This window comes from Panthera tigris, chromosome E2 (assembly GCF_018350195.1).
Source record: "Panthera tigris isolate Pti1 chromosome E2, P.tigris_Pti1_mat1.1, whole genome shotgun sequence".
Taxonomy (NCBI): domain Eukaryota; kingdom Metazoa; phylum Chordata; class Mammalia; order Carnivora; family Felidae; genus Panthera; species Panthera tigris.
In genome coordinates this window covers 13977992-13994515 of record NC_056674.1, presented here as the reverse complement: position 1 = coordinate 13994515, position 16524 = coordinate 13977992, and the positions used below count along the sequence as shown (strand labels likewise).

Sequence of the window (16524 nt, the reverse complement as noted above, 5' to 3'; positions counted from 1 at the left end):
TGACCCCATTCAGTATCTGCCTGCTTTGATTCACTCTCCAGTGATGTCAGGGAATTGTATTTATTTATTTATTTATTTATTTATTTATTTATTTAATTTACATCCAAATTAGTTAGCATATAGAGCAACAATGATTTCAGGAGTAGATTCCTTAATGCCCCTTACCCATTTAGCCCATCCTGCCTCCCACAACCCCTCCAGTAACCCTCTGTTCTCCATATTTGAGTCTCTTATGTTTTGTCCCCCTCCCTGTTTTTATATTATTTTTGTTTCCCTTCCCTTATGTTCATCTTTTTTGTCTCTTAAAGTCTCATATGAGTGAAGTTATATGATATTTGTCTTTCTCTAAGTTTGCTTAGTATAATACCCTCCAGGTCCACCCAAGTAGTTGCAAATGGCAAGATTTCATTCTTTTTGATTGCCGAGTAATACTCCATTGTATATATATATATACCACATCTTCTTTTTTTTTTTTATGGACTAGTTTGATATTTATTTTTCACTGTTATAAGCATTCCTGATATTGATTAGTTTATTTTCATTGATTCTCAGTGTTCTTTTTTTTCAATATATGAAATTTATTGTCAAATTGGTTTCCATGCAACACCCAGTGCTCATCCCAAAAGGTGCCCTCCTCAATACCCATCACCCACCCTCCCCTCCCTCCCATCCCCCATCAACCTTCAATTTGTTCTCAGTTTTTAAGAGTCTCTTATGCTTTGGCTCTCTCCCACTCTAACCTCTTTTTTTTCCCCTTCCCCTCCCCCATGGGTTTCTGTTAAGTTTCTCAGGATCCACATAAGAGTGAAAACATATGGTATCTTTCTCTGTATGGCTTATTTCACTTAACATAACACTCTCCAGTTCCATCCACGTTGCTACAAAGGGCCATATTTCATTCTTTCTCATTGCCACGTAGTACTCCATTGTGTATATAAACCACAATTTCTTTATGTATTCATCAGTTGATGGACATTTGGGCTCTTTCCATAATTTGGCTATTGTTGAGAGTGCTGCTATAAACATTGGAGTACAAGTGCATCAGTACTATGCATCAGTACTCCTGTATCCCTTGGGTAAATTCCTAGCAGTGCTATTGCTGGGTCATAGGGTAGGTCTATTTTTAATTTTCTGAGGAACCTCCACACTGTTTTCCAGAGTGGCTGCACCAGTTTGCATTCCCACCAACAGTGCAAGAGGGTTCCCGTTTCTCCACATCCTCTCCAGCATCTATAGTCTCCTGGTTTGTTCATTTTGGCCACTCTGACTGGCGCGAGATGATATCTGAGAGTGGTTTTGATTTGTATTTCCCTGATGAGGAGGGACGTTGATCATCTTTTCATGTGCCTGTTGGCCATCCGGATGTCTTCTTTAGAGAAGTGTCTGTTCATGTTTTCTGCCCATTTCTTCACTGGGTTATTTGTTTTTCGGGTGCGGAGTTTGGTGAGCTCTTTATAGATTTTGGATTCTAGCCCTTTGTCCGATATGTCATTTGCAAATATCTTTTCCCATTCTGTTGGTTGACTTTTAGTTTTGTTGATTGTTTCCTTTGCTGTGCAGAAGCTTTTTATCTTCATGAGGTCCCAGTAGTTCATTTTTGCTTTTAATTCCCTTGCCTTTGGGGATGTGTCAGGTAAGAAATTGCTACGGCTGAGGTCAGAGAAGTCTTTTCCTGCTTTCTCCTCTAGGGTTCTGATGGTTTCTTGTCTCACAATCAGGTCCTTTATCCATTTTGAGTTTATTTTTGTGAATGGTTATACCACATCTTCTTTATCCATTCATCCATTGATGGACATTTGGTCTCTTTCCATACTTTGGCTATTGTTGATAGTGCTGCTATAAACATTGGGGTGCATGTGTCCCTTCGAAACAGCACACCTGTATCCCTTGGATAAATGCCTAGTCATGCAATTGCTGGGTCGTAGGGTCGTTCTATTTTTATTTTTTTGAGGAACCTCCATACTGTTTCCAGAGTGGCTGCACGGGGAGTTGTTGTTGTTGTTTCTTTTCATTTGTTTTTAAACATTTTATTCTGAGTTGGTGGCTGTTATTTTCAGGATGCTTGATCCAGTAGGAGCTACTCAACCATGACCAGAGTCAGAAACTCCCCAAAGCACCTCTAGAGTATAGCCCTCCACCCTCTTAGGAAAACCCTTCCCTTTTTTTGAATCTGTCTCCTTTGGCTCTGTCTTCTCTCAAACTTTCTCCCTCTCTCTCCTCCAAGAGCAGCCCTGCTTCTACAAGAAGGCATGAGAGTGGCCTTTGGCAAGAGCTGTCCCAGCAACCAGACAGAAAGCACCTTGACTTTCTCCTTCTCCTTGGCCTTCCCTTGATGCCATTTCAGCCACACTCCCGCAGCCCACCCTGATCCTGGCGGCCATCTGAAACCTGAACACAAACACTTCAGTCTCTGATCAAACACCTTGTTCTACTCATTCTCCCCTTCACTGTGTGACACTGGTTACCCAGTCTTTGGTTAATGTCCCAAAGAAGCTGAAGGTCAAGCCTCCCTCCTATTGAAAGACCGGTTTTACTTTTATTAGTTTAACATTTGGATTCTTTGGTTTTAGGCTTACAGGGAAGTTTTTCAAGAACCACAGGATTATCAGCAACAGTTTTCTGATGTCTCATAAAGAAAAAATGTGGGGATTGGCAGCCCAGAGTGGGGTTAAGAGCATGAAATCTAGAGTCAACACAAGGCCAGGCCCAGGCTCTACCCTGATCAGCCATGGAGCCCAAAACAACTCATTTCCACTTCTTTGGGCCTTACTTAACTCATCTGCAAACTGGGCATGATAAACCCAACCTCACAGGCTTGCAGTGAGGACTTGAATAAGATGCCCATAAAGAGCTTCACAGGGTCAGATCATAGGCTCACGGAATGCTATCATTGTCAGCAGTACTAGCATTTAGATTTAAACCAAGAAGGGGCACCTGGTGGCTCAATCTGTTAAGTGTCTGACTTTGGCTCAGGACATGATCTCTCAGTTCATGAATTTGAGCTCCATGTTGGGCTCTGTGCTGACAGCTCAGCCCTAGAGCTTGCTTCGGATTCTGTGTCTCCCTCTCTGCACCCCCCCCCCCCCACACACACCTTATGCTCTGTCTCTCTCTCTCTGTCTCTCAAAAACAAACATTGAAAAAATAAATTTAAACCAAGAAGGCTTACCTAAGATTTTCACTTGGAAATGTTTTGGAACTAGTGAGACGTGGTTCATTTCTCACCTCTGTGAATGTAGTAAATTGTACTAACTGCTATGAACTGTTTTCATTAAAAGGGTTAATTTTTTAAATAAGTATTTTCTTGATTTATTTGCTTACATATATGCATATACATATATACATATACATATATACACATACATATAAATTTATATATATGTATAAATGTATATATACATATAAACTTTACACCCAGTGTGGGGCTTGAAATCACAACCCCAAGATCAAGAGCCATACGCTCTACTGACTGAAAGAGCCAAGGGGCCCCTTTACTTTAATTAAACAAACAATCTCCTTTGGGAGAGGGTCATAGATTTCAGGCACACTTGTGACCGTGAGCCAGGTTTTCTGGAGTTTGGGTCAGGCTGGGGGTAGAGGGCAGAAAGTTGATTGATGAGGATGGCAGAGGGAGCAGGGGGTGTAGCGGTCACAGACGTCTGCTCTGTCCCACCATCTCACATGGCCAAGCCTGGCTTGTGAGGCTCTCTCTGCCCTGCCCTCCTCTCCTCCCCCACCTGTGAGCTCATCCTGCAAGACCCAGTTCAAACGACACCGCCTCTAGGAAGCACTCCCAATCCTCAACCCCAAGTAGTAAATTATCACAAATAACTGTTAATGAATACTAATGGGATCATTGAAGATTTTGGTTTATCCGGATCTGCTCTCTCACCAGTCTAAGAAATCCCTAGAAGCAGGGATTGTGCCCAGTTCCCCAACATGTCTCCTGCCTCAAACCTGCTCCTGATCTGTGTCCCCAAACCAATGCATGACACTCCCCCCTACCCCCACACTGGGCTCTACCCCCACCTCACCCCACACAACCACCACATAACCAAGGAAGAATTCGTTTGTCCTTCCATATCTTTCTCCAGCCCATGCCTCCTCCCCATGCTCATGGCCCTGTCCTCTGTCACCTGGAGCCTATAGAAGCTACTTCTATGTCTCTCCATCTATAGTCTCAGCTTCTCCAAAAACCTGAACAATCCCTCTGAAACACAAATTTAACCATCTTCTTCCCCTGCCTACACCCCTCCTGGGGCTCCCCATCATCTTAGGACACGGTCCAGCTCCCCACCAAGTCCCATAAGGTCCAGCAGGTCTGACCCCTGCTGATGGCTACAGCCTCATCAGTGCGCAGGGCCCCAGATCCTTCCACCCTAACAGCACCCGACCATGCTCCACTGCCTTGGCACTTGGATTCCTCTGCCCACAATTCTCCCTCCCTACTCTCCCTATCCTGCCCTGAAAAATCCCTACTTTGCCCTCAGGTGACTCAGCCTGAGTTGACAAGGTTGAAACAGGTACCACTTCTGGGCCCCTACAGACACCTGTGCCACCCAATCCTGCCCTGACCCCTCTGTCTGTCTCCCCCAACCTTGCCCTGACTCCTCTGTCTCCCCCATCCCCACCATGACTCCTCTGTCTGTGACTTCTCACCCCAGCCCTGTGTGTTCTGAGCTTCACTGACTTGTAGTTGCTCTGTCTCCCTTGTGGCATGACAGTTCCATGAGGGTGGGGCACAGTCTGTCTTGGTCACCTTAGTGTCCTCAGCATCCCTCAGCACAGGCGTCATGGAGTGGTGGGTTGACTGAGCACTGGTTGGATGACTGTCTGGAAATTTTTAAATATGTTTTTAAAATGTTTATTCATTTTTGAGAGAGAGAGAGAGAGAGAGAGAATGAGTGGGGGAGGGGCAGAGAGAGGGGGAGACACAGAATGGGAAGCAGGCTCCAGGCTCTGAACTGTCAGCACAGAGTCCGACATGAGGCTGGAACCCACGAACAGCGAGAACATGAACTGAGACCAAGTCGGACACTTAACCGACTGAGCCACACAAGCACCCCTGGATGACTGTCTTAAAAGTGTTGAATGGCTCAGGAGCCTGGGGAGACTATGGGAGAGAATTTTCTGAGTGGATATTTTAGTTCATGCAATAGGAGTTGACCCACCTCAGAATGCTCTCAGGACACATGCGTCCGATGCAGGCTTTTTCCGCTGAGTGTAACCCTTGAAAACTGAGCGAGGCAATACCCTGAAAAATAAGGGAATCAGCTGGTGTTTAGAGAAGGGAGACAGAGCCGGGTCAGCATTGTTTGAATGCAAACACAGACAGGTACAAGCAGATCTCAGACAAGTGCACACAGCGTGACCCACGTGCCTACACACTGTGCCCGAATACACACACACGTGTCCATCCACATGCCCATACCCAGTCACCAGTAGTACGTGCACATACACCATTAACACACAGTCAGACATGAGGGTGCACACGCAGACATATGTGTAGACATCCCTTAACAGGCATACCCCAAAGCATGTACTCAGTTACCCATAGACAGACAAGGGCTGGTGTGCATTCACACTGGTCTGCACACTGGTCTGCACACACATCCAAGGTCAATGTCCTATTATCAGCCCCAGGGGGGAAGGCTCAGCTGTGCCAAGGAAGGAAAGGCAGGCAGGTTCCCACAAGGCTTTCTCTCCCTTCCTCTTTTCCCAAAGAAGAAGTATTCAGAACTTTAGACCAGATAAGATCAAATCCAGAAGGGGATTTAGAGAACCCCTTACTCATGTCCTTCATTCTGTGGAGTAATCGGAACAGCTACCATTCGTTGGCACTCACTGCCATGTACTTCACACGCATGAACCCATGACTCCTCTGAAAATAGGCTAAGAGGTGGGTCCTGTTATTGGCCCCATGAGACTCAGAGAGGTGAGGTGACCTGTTCAAGGTCCCACAACAAAGAAGGGACAAGGGATTCCAATCCATGCCTTAACCATGCTCTTAACTGCTGTGCTATTGCCTAGAAAGGGAAACTGAGTCTCAGCAAGGGAAAGGGATTTTCCTGGGTGCACCACTACCTCACTGTGGAAGGTGATACCGGGACCCCTGCTCACTGGCGTGGCACACTCCTGCCTCTAGGGGAGAAGGCATGTGATGACAGATGCTGGCCTCACTCCGAGTTCCAGGGTGACCAACAAGGTCAATCTCACTTGACCTCTCTCTCCTGATGTACTTCTGCCTGTCATGCACCTGATTCTCTCCCCTGCTTATGACAGGCCGTCTGAACACTCAGTGCCCTAACTGGTGCCAACCTCATTCTGAAACAAACTCTCAAAATTCTACCTCCCTCCTTGCCAAGAAAAAGTGGGAAAGTGGCGGGGGGTGGGGGGCAGGCTTGCAGTCCGGCCAGGTAGAGACTGGTGGTTGGGATTGGGGGACTCATACTTGCCAGGCTTCTGCTAATCTCTTTCCCTCCTGTGCTCCCTTTAGAGCCAACAAACAACATTCCTCTTTCTGCTTTGTTCTCTGCCCCTTGTTCCCTCCCTCATAGGACTCTGGCTCAGGGGCCTAGAGCAACATACCAGTACTGAGAGTGCCAACCTCATGCACCTGCACTCCTCTAAGGTTAGGGCTAGCATCTGAGCAGGGGGTCCAGCTATCAGATGCTGCCTTGTGCTCATCGGGGCCCCTCTCAGGCCCACTGAAGACCAGTCCAGCACCCACATGGTGCTCATGTCAGAGTCTGCTGGGACCAACCCCAGAGCTGCATGATGCCACCCTGAAGCCACCCCGATGGCCACCTGGGCCTGCTCTCAGACCCTCCTGGCACCAGACATGGCTCTGTTAACGATCTCCTGATATCAAGTTCAGGGCCAACCTGTTTTCAATCCTAGCGTCTAGGATTGAAAACAGAGCCTGCCACTGTATCTCTGCGTCCAACACTGATGCTAGTCTCCACGCCACCCATTGCTAGACTTGGTCTCCACTTGGCCTTCAGGGTGGGCTAGGCCAGTCAATGGAGGAAGGAATGGACAGGGTTCAAATCCCAGTTGCCTACCTGCCACCTGTGTGACTTCCAGCAGGTGGCTGTAGGGAGGCTTGTTCTTCTGAAGAGCAAAATGAAGATGCTATGATGGAACCCCACTGCCAGAAGGATTCCATGAGATCACAGTTTGCACACTGCCTCTTCATAGTTAGTGCTCACCAAAGGGGAGCACCCTCTTGTTAAGGAAGAAGGTCACCGAGGACAGGACAGCAGGGCCACCATCTGTCCTCACAACCACTTTCAGCATCCAGGGCCCGGCTCTCTCCTAAACCAACATGGAAATGATGAACTTAGTAAGCTCCCCCAGGGACCTGGGTAGGGCCAGTGCGGCTTTCTGTAAATCACACCCTTTGAGACAGCTGGGCTTTTTGGCACCGTATTGGTGGATGTCATTACTATTTTCAAGTTCTGCCCAGTCTCTCTGCCACTGAGACTATGAGTTAGTCTTTTTTTTTTTTTTTTGTTAAGAAAAAATTTTAAACGTTTATTTATTTTTGAGACAGAGATAGAAGGAGACAGATGCAAGGGGGAAGACCATGAGTTTCTCTTCTTTCCTAAGGAAAGTTCCACTTGAATATGGCTCTGGACTTCTACCCCTTTCCCAACCACAGACAGGCCATGACACTGATCCTGACCTTTCTCTGAGGCCCCAGTGAGGATTCTGGGTACCCGAGGTGACACTGTGTCCAAAACAAAGGCAGGTCAAAGTTTGGGTCAAGTGCTCATTCCCTGATCGTGCTGGATTCCCATATACTTCTCCCAGGAACCCTCATCACAGCCAGGGGTCCTCCCTTGCCCCAATACCCTCAAATTGAGTCCCTGGAATCTCATCCTCAAACCCAGATATTGGATTCTTCACTCTGGAGACCTCAAAACGTACATGTTGGGGTCTGTTCTCACTCTGAGATCCTAAATCCAAAGCTCAGGGGGCTCCCCATGCAAATATTATAAACTCTTCAGTTCTGGAATCTATGTCTCACCAAGTCTGCAGCCCTGGGGTGGACTCCCTTGAGGCGTGACACATTCTGTCTTGGGGCCCTCTCCCTGTTAATCTCCTTGGGGTCCCCTTCTCCTGCCTTGCTGGCTGTGTCTCAAGTTCTGTGGTGAGCCCAGGAGGGTGTAGCTGGAGGTGAAATGGCACAATTACATAATTAGAATCAAAGTCCGCCCTTTTTGTTCAAGTGGTATAAAGGCAAACCACCCCAGTGATCTAACTGTCACTCCCACTGCCATCATGCTGGCCTCAGGGCTCCTTCTGGTGGCTTTGCTCACCTGCCTGACAATAATGGTCTTGATGTCTGCCTGGAGGCAGAGGAAGCTCTGGGGGAAGCTCCCTCCAGGACCCACCCCATTGCCCTTCATCGGGAATTACCTGCAGCTGAACACACAGCAAATGTACAACTCTCTCATGAAGGTACCTTGAGGCAGGGGTGGTGGAAGGGGGTGGGGCTGGGGGCCTGCCTAATTGAGCTGGGGCATTGTGGCAGGGGGCGGGCAAGGTTGGATGGGAGTCTTAGGAAAGTGGAATTGTAAAGATGGGGCAGCAGGGTCCTAGGCAGGAAAGAGTAGATCCTGGGATACCTGCCCCTTGAGTGCCAGAACCTGGGGGAAATGCATGCAATGGGTGAGGTCTGGGCACAGGGCCAGTTCCCAGTGGGGCTGCTCCCTCTAAGCACTCTCACTTTGGTTAGATCAGCGAGCGCTATGGCCCCGTGTTCACGGTCCACCTGGGGCCGCGGCGCATTGTGGTGCTGTGTGGACACGAGGCCGTGAAGGAGGCGCTGGTGGACCAGGCTGAGGAATTCGGCGGGCGAGGAGAGCAGGCCACCTTCGACTGGCTCTTCAAAGGCTATGGTGAGGGGCTCGGGATGGGGGCATGTGGTCAGGAACACTTGATGGCCTCAGTTTCCCCACTGTTCTCTTGACTCACCCTCCCACCCAAGGCTGAGGCCGAGTTCTCCCCCTGCTCCCCTCTGTCCCTGTCCCTGCTTATTGTCCCTTCTCCCTGGTCTTCTCTAACTTGACCCTGAGTGCCTGCGTCTCTATGTCCCCTGCTTCTTGGCCCCATGTCCCTGTTCTCTCTCAGATATGCCTCTTCTTTCTGTGTGTCTTTGAGGAGCTCTTGGGATTTCTGCCTCAGAACTGTGGTCAGTCCACCTCCACGTCCTTGTCTTTTTCTCCCTCTAAGCTTCTGTGCTTCCCCTCCCTTCATCCTCCCTCTACTCTTTTCCTCTTCTGTGTGAGAATCTCACTCTGTTTCTGCTTCACACCCATGCCTCTGTCTCTGGAAACAGTCTTTCCTCTCTCCCGACCTTCTTTGTTCTCTCTCCCTATTTTCTTCTTTCCCCAGCTCAGTGTTAGGATCCTTCAGGATTTTTATTGCCACCTCTCAGATATCCACAGATGTCACCTCCCTCTGGCCCTCCCTTACTTCTTTCTCTGTCTTTATGTCTGTCCAAATCTCTGTTTCTCTGGGCATCTGACTTGCCTCTCTCCTTCCGACTCTTTTCTTCCAACTAGGTTGCCTTCTCTTTCAGTATGTCTCTGACTTTGAGTTGAATCTCTCTCTGTCTCCCACGGTTGACCCCCTTCCCCCCCCCCCCAGGTGTGGCGTTCAGCAATGGCGAACGAGCCAAGCAGCTCCGGCGCTTCTCCATCACCACGCTGCGGGACTTTGGTGTGGGCAAGCGCGGCATCGAGGAGCGCATCCAGGAGGAAGTGGGCTTCCTCATCGAGGCCCTCCGGGACACGCATGGTGAGCCAGGAGGGAATGAGGGAGAAGGAGCAGGAGCATTCACGTGGATATGTGCGCTTTCTGGTCCTGGAAGGGGACTGACTGGACTGGGGGAAGGAGTCCAGGCTCCTGGCTCTAGGGCCTTGTGCTGGGAGCTTGTCTCATCACCCTGGTGCTTTCCTCCAATTCTTGGACTGGTGTCAGACTGTCTAGTGGATGCTCCCCCAGATACCTGTTTCTCCTCAACCCCATCCCCTTCCCTAGGCGCCTTCATTGATCCCACCTTCTTCCTGAGCCGGACAGTGTCCAATGTTATCAGCTCCATTGTCTTTGGGGACCGCTTTGACTATGAGAACAAAGAGTTCCTGTCACTGCTGCGTATGATGCTGGGAAGCTTCCAGTTCACAGCTACATCTATGGGCCAGGTAACCCATCCCAGTCTGTCTCTACAACACCCTACTACAACCCTCCAATTGCTTCCTCACATGGAGACAGGTACCCCAAACTCCCTTCCTCTCCCAGATAGGGTTCCGTCAAAACCACTCTTGGACAATGGAACAGCTACACCAGAATACCCCATTTCCAAGGACACCTGGATATCTCAACAGATGTTTCTCCCACCAAAAAACCCAAAACCCAAACCAAACATACAAAAAACAGCCTGCAGGCATGATAGCTGTTATAAGCCCAGCCTTCCTCCTTGGCATGTGCCCCCACCCTACCTATCTTAATATCTAGAACTGGCTCCCTGTCAAGACATTCCATCTTTTCATCTTAATACCTTAACACCTGAACAAGTGACCACCTCCGTCCATGTCCTGAATACATGAACACCTGGTGCTATAAAATACAGTCTGCCAAAATCATTTGAGTATTACACAGGTGTCTCAAACCAGCCTACTGGGCTACCTAGATAAGTACTTCTTCAGAGCCCACTGAAATATCTGAACATCTGGACAGATACGCCAACCAAGAAGGCCTCTAAACATGTAAACATCTGGATAGATGGTTCCCCAAACACCCAAATTATGTTCCTCAATGCAGCTCACTCAAACACTTACAGCAGTGCTCCCCTCCAGCCCAGTGTGAATATTTGAAACACATGAACAGGTATTTCCCCCACCTCAACACTTGCATACCTGCCACACTTTAATACCTCAATACCTGTATAGAAATCACTATTCCATAGCCTCTAAATATCTGGATAGTTGTCTCCAACTGAGCCTACTTGATATCTAGAGACCTAAACAGGTACCTACCTCCCCTTCATATCAGTCAGAAATAAATAGGTAAACACCTGGACAGGAGTTTCCCAATGCAACCTCACCTGAATATCTGGATGTGTCCCAAACCATCTCACCAACATGCTGAGATAGGGGTTCTCACACTTAACTCATGTGAAAACTTAGATATCTCCTCCCATCAGCCCCATATAAATCCTTAACATCTGGATGGGGACCTTTAATTCAGTGCTTTCCTTGCCATGAGAAAGGTCCCACTCCTATCAAGACCTGCCTGCTGAGAGCTGTCCTTCCTGTCCTTTCTTCTCTCCCCATCCTCAGCTCTATGAGATGTTTTATTCAGTGATGAAATACCTGCCAGGACCACAGCAACAGGCATTTAAGGATCTGAAAGGTCTGGAGGACTTCATAGCCAAGAAGGTGGAGCAGAACCAACGCACGCTAGATCCCAACTCCCCGCGGGACTTCATCGACTCCTTCCTCATCCGCATGCAGGAGGTACACCCCAAACATCCTCACAATCCCAAGTATAATAACTATGGCTGCTCCCTCTACTGAGCCCCTGCCCATGGGCAGGACCTGTGTGTGCCAACCATAATAGCGAACAATTCGGTACCATGCACTCACTGACTCTATTCCTCTCCTTCTCAATATCCCCACCATAAAAAAGTGTTCTTGAAGAGTAAAGGACAGATAGGCAGGTGGGTAAGGAGTGTGGGAAGGGCATTTTGGGCAGAGCCAGCAGCCTGAACAAAGAGCTCGTAGAACCAAGTCCCTCCTCCCACCTCTGGTCTGGATCTAAGAGAGAGGGGTCCAAAGAGAAAGACCCCAGAAGGGCCCTGAGAGCCCTGAGGGGAGTGGGCTTGGCCTGAAGCCCTCTCTCCCTATAGGAGCAGAACAACCCCGACACAGAGTTCTACTTGAAGAACCTGGTGCTGACCACACTGAACCTCTTCTTTGCGGGCACTGAGACAGTCAGCACGACCCTGCGGTATGGCTTCCTGCTGCTCATGAAGCACCCAGATGTGGAGGGTAAGGCTGCAGGGTGGGGGGCAACAAAGTGGCAGCCACAGGCCCTCAAACTTCCTCTGAGCCCACTGCAACATCCCCACCTTCCCCAGATCCCTGAAGCCTCAGACATACCCTGTTATCCGGAGACTAGGTGATATTCTGCTGATGAGCACCAGCCAAGTTTCACTAGGTGTTCAAGTATTGAAAATATCTGAACGGATTGGTAAATAGCTTCCATGCTGGGTCAAATGTATATCCACTGCCTGCTCTCCAAACCATTCCCCAAACTCCTCCCTTATGCCTACTCATGATTCTGGCACGACCGGGTGAACAGGATGCTGCACCAACAATGCGAATGGCCAACATCTGTTTTGAATGGTCTAAGTCCATGGCACACATGGATGTACCTATTTGGACTATCATCACTGCCCCGAGACCCCAGATACCTAAATACCTTCCCCCTCCTCCCACAGCCAAAATCCATGAGGAGATTGACCAGGTGATTGGCAAGAACCGGCAGCCCAAGTTTGAGGACAGGGCCAAGATGCCCTACACAGAGGCGGTGATCCATGAGATCCAGAGATTTGGAGACATGATCCCCATGGGAGTGGCCCGCAGAGTCACCAAGGACACCAAGTTTCGGGAGTTCTTCCTCCCCAAGGTATCTTCCTGTCCCACCTTGGGGGACCTCCAACCTGCTCCCTGTGACCCAGCAACCTATTCTCTTAGAAGCTTCCCAGCCCCTGTCCCATTGCTTCAATCAAACCCTGTTCCAATCACCATGTCCCTTCATTCCCCTCAGAGATTCCTGAATCCCGTGTCTCCCCCAGAGCTCTTTTCATAGGGAATATGAACCTCATACCCCCAAACTTCCTCTCTCAAGAGACATGAACTTCATGTCTAGACCTCCTCCCTCAAGGACATGGATCTCATGTCCCCCAAACATCCTGCCTAGAGAAACACAAACCTGATGTCTCTCAATCCCAGTCCCAGAGAGCATGAACCCCCATGTCCTCTCAACCTCCTGCCTTGAGAGACATGAACTGTGGTCCCCCACACCTTCTGTCCTAAGAGACACAGAACCCGTGCTCCTCCAACTTCCCTTCTCAGGAGACATGAACCCCCATGTCTGCCAAGCTTCCTGGCTCAGAGACCTGAGTCTCATGTCCCCAGGGGACCCACGCTCCCCCGCCTCCCATTTCTTATCACTCAGGGCACCTGCATTGTCCCTCCAACCTCCATGTGCTTTCAGCACACCCTGCCCCCACTCCACCTTATCAAATACCCCTCTCCTCCTCACCAGGGCACTGAAGTGTTCCCTATGCTGGGCTCTGTGCTGAGAGACCCCAAGTTCTTTTCCCACCCCCGAGACTTCCACCCCCAGCACTTCCTGGATGAGAAGGGCCAGTTTAAGAAGAGTGATGCTTTTGTGCCCTTCTCCATCGGTAAGAGACCCCGGTCTGCTTGCTGCTAAGCCACTGCTCCCACCAACCGGGCCTCCTTCATCCCACATCCCGTCTCTAAGCTGTAGCCTGGGGTCTGTCTCCAGCTTGAAAGTCCCTCTAAGATCTACTCTAGAGCCAACCAGCTGCAAACCCCATGACTACCAAGTACCTGTGTCCAGGCAACTGGAAAGGGATGATTGTATCCATTTCACAGATGGGGAAAATCAAAGTCCTTAGTGAGTCAGATATTTGTCCAAAGTCATTTAGATTCTTGAGATTCCTTGGGAGGAGATGAGAGCCCGGCAGCCATATCTGAGTGTGTGCTTGGAAGGAAGGGGCACCTAAATTTCCCATTGCTACAGCTTGGGATAGCTCACCCCTATCCCATGTACAAGAGAAAGTGATGCTCAGAGAGGGTTAGAGATGTCTCTGAAAGTTTCTCAGTCCCTGCTCTCTGGGAGAATGCAGTTGGTGGTGGGTAGTGGAGAAGGGAGCAGTGAGAGCAGGCCTCACCTCCAGCCCTCCCATTCTGTCTCTTCAGGAAAGCGGTACTGTTTCGGAGAAGGTCTGGCTAGAATGGAGCTCTTTCTCTTCCTCACCACCATCTTGCAGAACTTCTGCCTCAAGCCCCCTCAGCTGCCCCAAGACATTGACGTGTCCCCCAAAGTTGTGGGCTTTGCCACTATCCCACGAAATTACACCATGAGCTTCCAGCCCGCTGAGCAAGGGCTGTGCTGGGGAACGCGGGGAGGGCTGCGGGAGGAGTGGGAGGGGCAGAGGCGGGGCTATCAGGAAGGCGGGTTTGTGGAGGGCGGAGCTAGCAAGAGGGCGGTGACTTAGGGAAATCTGAGGGGCAAGGTGACAGGAGAGGAAGAGGAAAGGAATGGACTCTGTTCACCTTGCTAGAGATAGATGCTTCAGAGGTGGGATAAGAGGAAGGGAAACCTTACACTATACTGTTAATAATAATAATAATAACACTTATTATTTGTTGAATCTCTGTATCAGTTCTGGGCTAAAAACGTTATGCACTTACTGCACTTAATTCTCACAAATCTATGTGACAGGGCACAGTGCACATGCCCATTTTAGAAAGCTTAACTGATTCCCAATGGAGCTACAAGGACAAATCCTTTTAATAAGTTTAGAAATGGCACTAAACATACAAAAGTCTTTTCCTGTTTTTTTTCTATATACTTTAGGAAATCAAAATTAAAAGCACAATAACTCTTGTAGTCACTGAAATAAATGAAATACTTAAGTAGAATCTGACAATACATGCACAGAGCCTGTATGGTGAAAGCTGCAAAATACCAATAAAAATAATCAAATATATATATATATATATATATATATATATTTATTTATTTTGAGAGAGAGAGAGAGCGTGTGCAAGTGGGGGAGGAGCAGAGAGGCAGAGAGGGGGAGAGAGAATCCCAAGCAGAATCCCACACACCGCGAGACCATGACCTGAGCTGAAGTCTGTCTCTTCAGGTGTCCGCCACTCAGGTGTCCCAGAAATCAGATATTTTTTAAATAAGGAGAGACATACCATGTTCATGGATTGGAAGATCGGTACAGTAAAGCCAACTCTCCCCAAATTGATGTATAGGCTTAACACATTACTATGGAAATGACAGCAAGATTTTTTTTTGAATGGATTTAGATATTTATTTGAAAATTTATATGGAAAGGAAAAGGAAGAGCTAAAACAATTTTAAAGAAGGAAAAAGAGTGAAAAATCACATTTTCCTATTTATTCCCTTGGGATTCAGCAAAAACTCTGCTTAGAGATAAGTTTGTAGCCTTACATTTTCATATTGGAGAAGAAGGAAGTCTACAAAATTAATGTGCTAAGTATCCATTTTTAAAAGTTAGAAAAAGGGGTGCCTGGGTAGCTCAGTCAGTTAGGCGTCTCACTTTGGCTCAGGTCATGATCTCGTGGTTGTGTGAGTTTGAGCCCCACATCAGGCTTTCTGCTGTCAGCTCAGAGCCTGCTTTGGATCCTCCATACCCCCCTCTCTCTGTCCCCCTGTGCTTGTGCTTTCTCTCTCTTTCAAAAATGAATAACATTAAAAAAAATAAAATAAAAGTTAGAAAAAAACAGCCCAGAACATTCAAAGATAGTGTAAAGGAGGAGACAATAAACATTAATTCAGAAATTAATGGAAAAAACTTTTAAGTTGTTATGAAGATTGTAGATTCAATATCTTTGTCAACTTGGCTACACTCTGGATTCTCTTCTTTTTATTTTGAGATAGTTATAGTTTCACAAGAAGTTGTAAAAAAAAAAAGTAGAGAAGTTCTGTGTATTCTTTATCCAGTTTCCTCCAGTGGTAACATTTTAGATGACTATAGCACAATATCAGAAGCCAGGAAATTCATGTTGGTACAAACTACAGAACTTGTTCAGATTTCACAAGTTTTACAGGCACGTGTGTGTGTGTGTGTGTCTGTGTGTGTGTTTCAATGCAATTTTATCACACCTGTAGATTCAGGTAACCAGCACCCATATATCAAACAAAGGACTTATATACAGAGTATGTAAATAACCCTCAAACCTCAACATAAGAAAACAAACAACCCAATTAAAAAATGGGCTAAATTTTTGGGCATGCACTTAACTAAAAAAGATACATGAATGACAAACAAGCTCATGAATCAATGCTCAACACCATAGTCATTAGGGAAATGCAAATTAAAACCCAATGAGATACCCCATACACTTATTAGAATGTCAAAATAAAAAATATTAACAACACTTAGTGCTGGCAAAGATGTGGAGCAACAGGAATTCTTATATTTTGCTGATAGAAATACAAAATACTACATAACAATTTGGTGGTTTCTGTAAAAGCTAAATGTACATTCAACTAGAGGACCAAGAATCCCATTTCCAGGTATTTATTCTCAGAAATTAAAATTTATACTTGGACAAAACTTGTGCATGAATACTTAGAGCAACTTTATTGATCATCCTCATAAACTGGAAACAACCCAAATGTTCTTCAGAGTTGAATGGATGAACAAATTATGTCACA

At 47.5% G+C, this 16524-nt stretch overlaps 1 protein-coding gene across 1 annotated transcript; it reads left to right on the top strand.

The window, feature by feature from the left end:
- Positions 1 to 7240: 7240 nt before the first annotated feature.
- On the top strand, positions 7241 to 14479 carry LOC102960454 (cytochrome P450 2A13). The gene is made up of 10 exons (XM_015539851.2): positions 7241 to 7345; positions 8235 to 8466; positions 8744 to 8906; positions 9658 to 9807; positions 10051 to 10211; positions 11349 to 11525; positions 11918 to 12059; positions 12512 to 12699; positions 13342 to 13483; positions 14025 to 14479. Exons 2-10 carry the CDS (start codon positions 8287 to 8289, stop codon positions 14321 to 14323), a joined length of 1602 nt encoding a protein of 533 aa, XP_015395337.2. The 5' UTR covers positions 7241 to 7345; positions 8235 to 8286; the 3' UTR covers positions 14324 to 14479.
- Positions 14480 to 16524: the final 2045 nt, after the last annotated feature.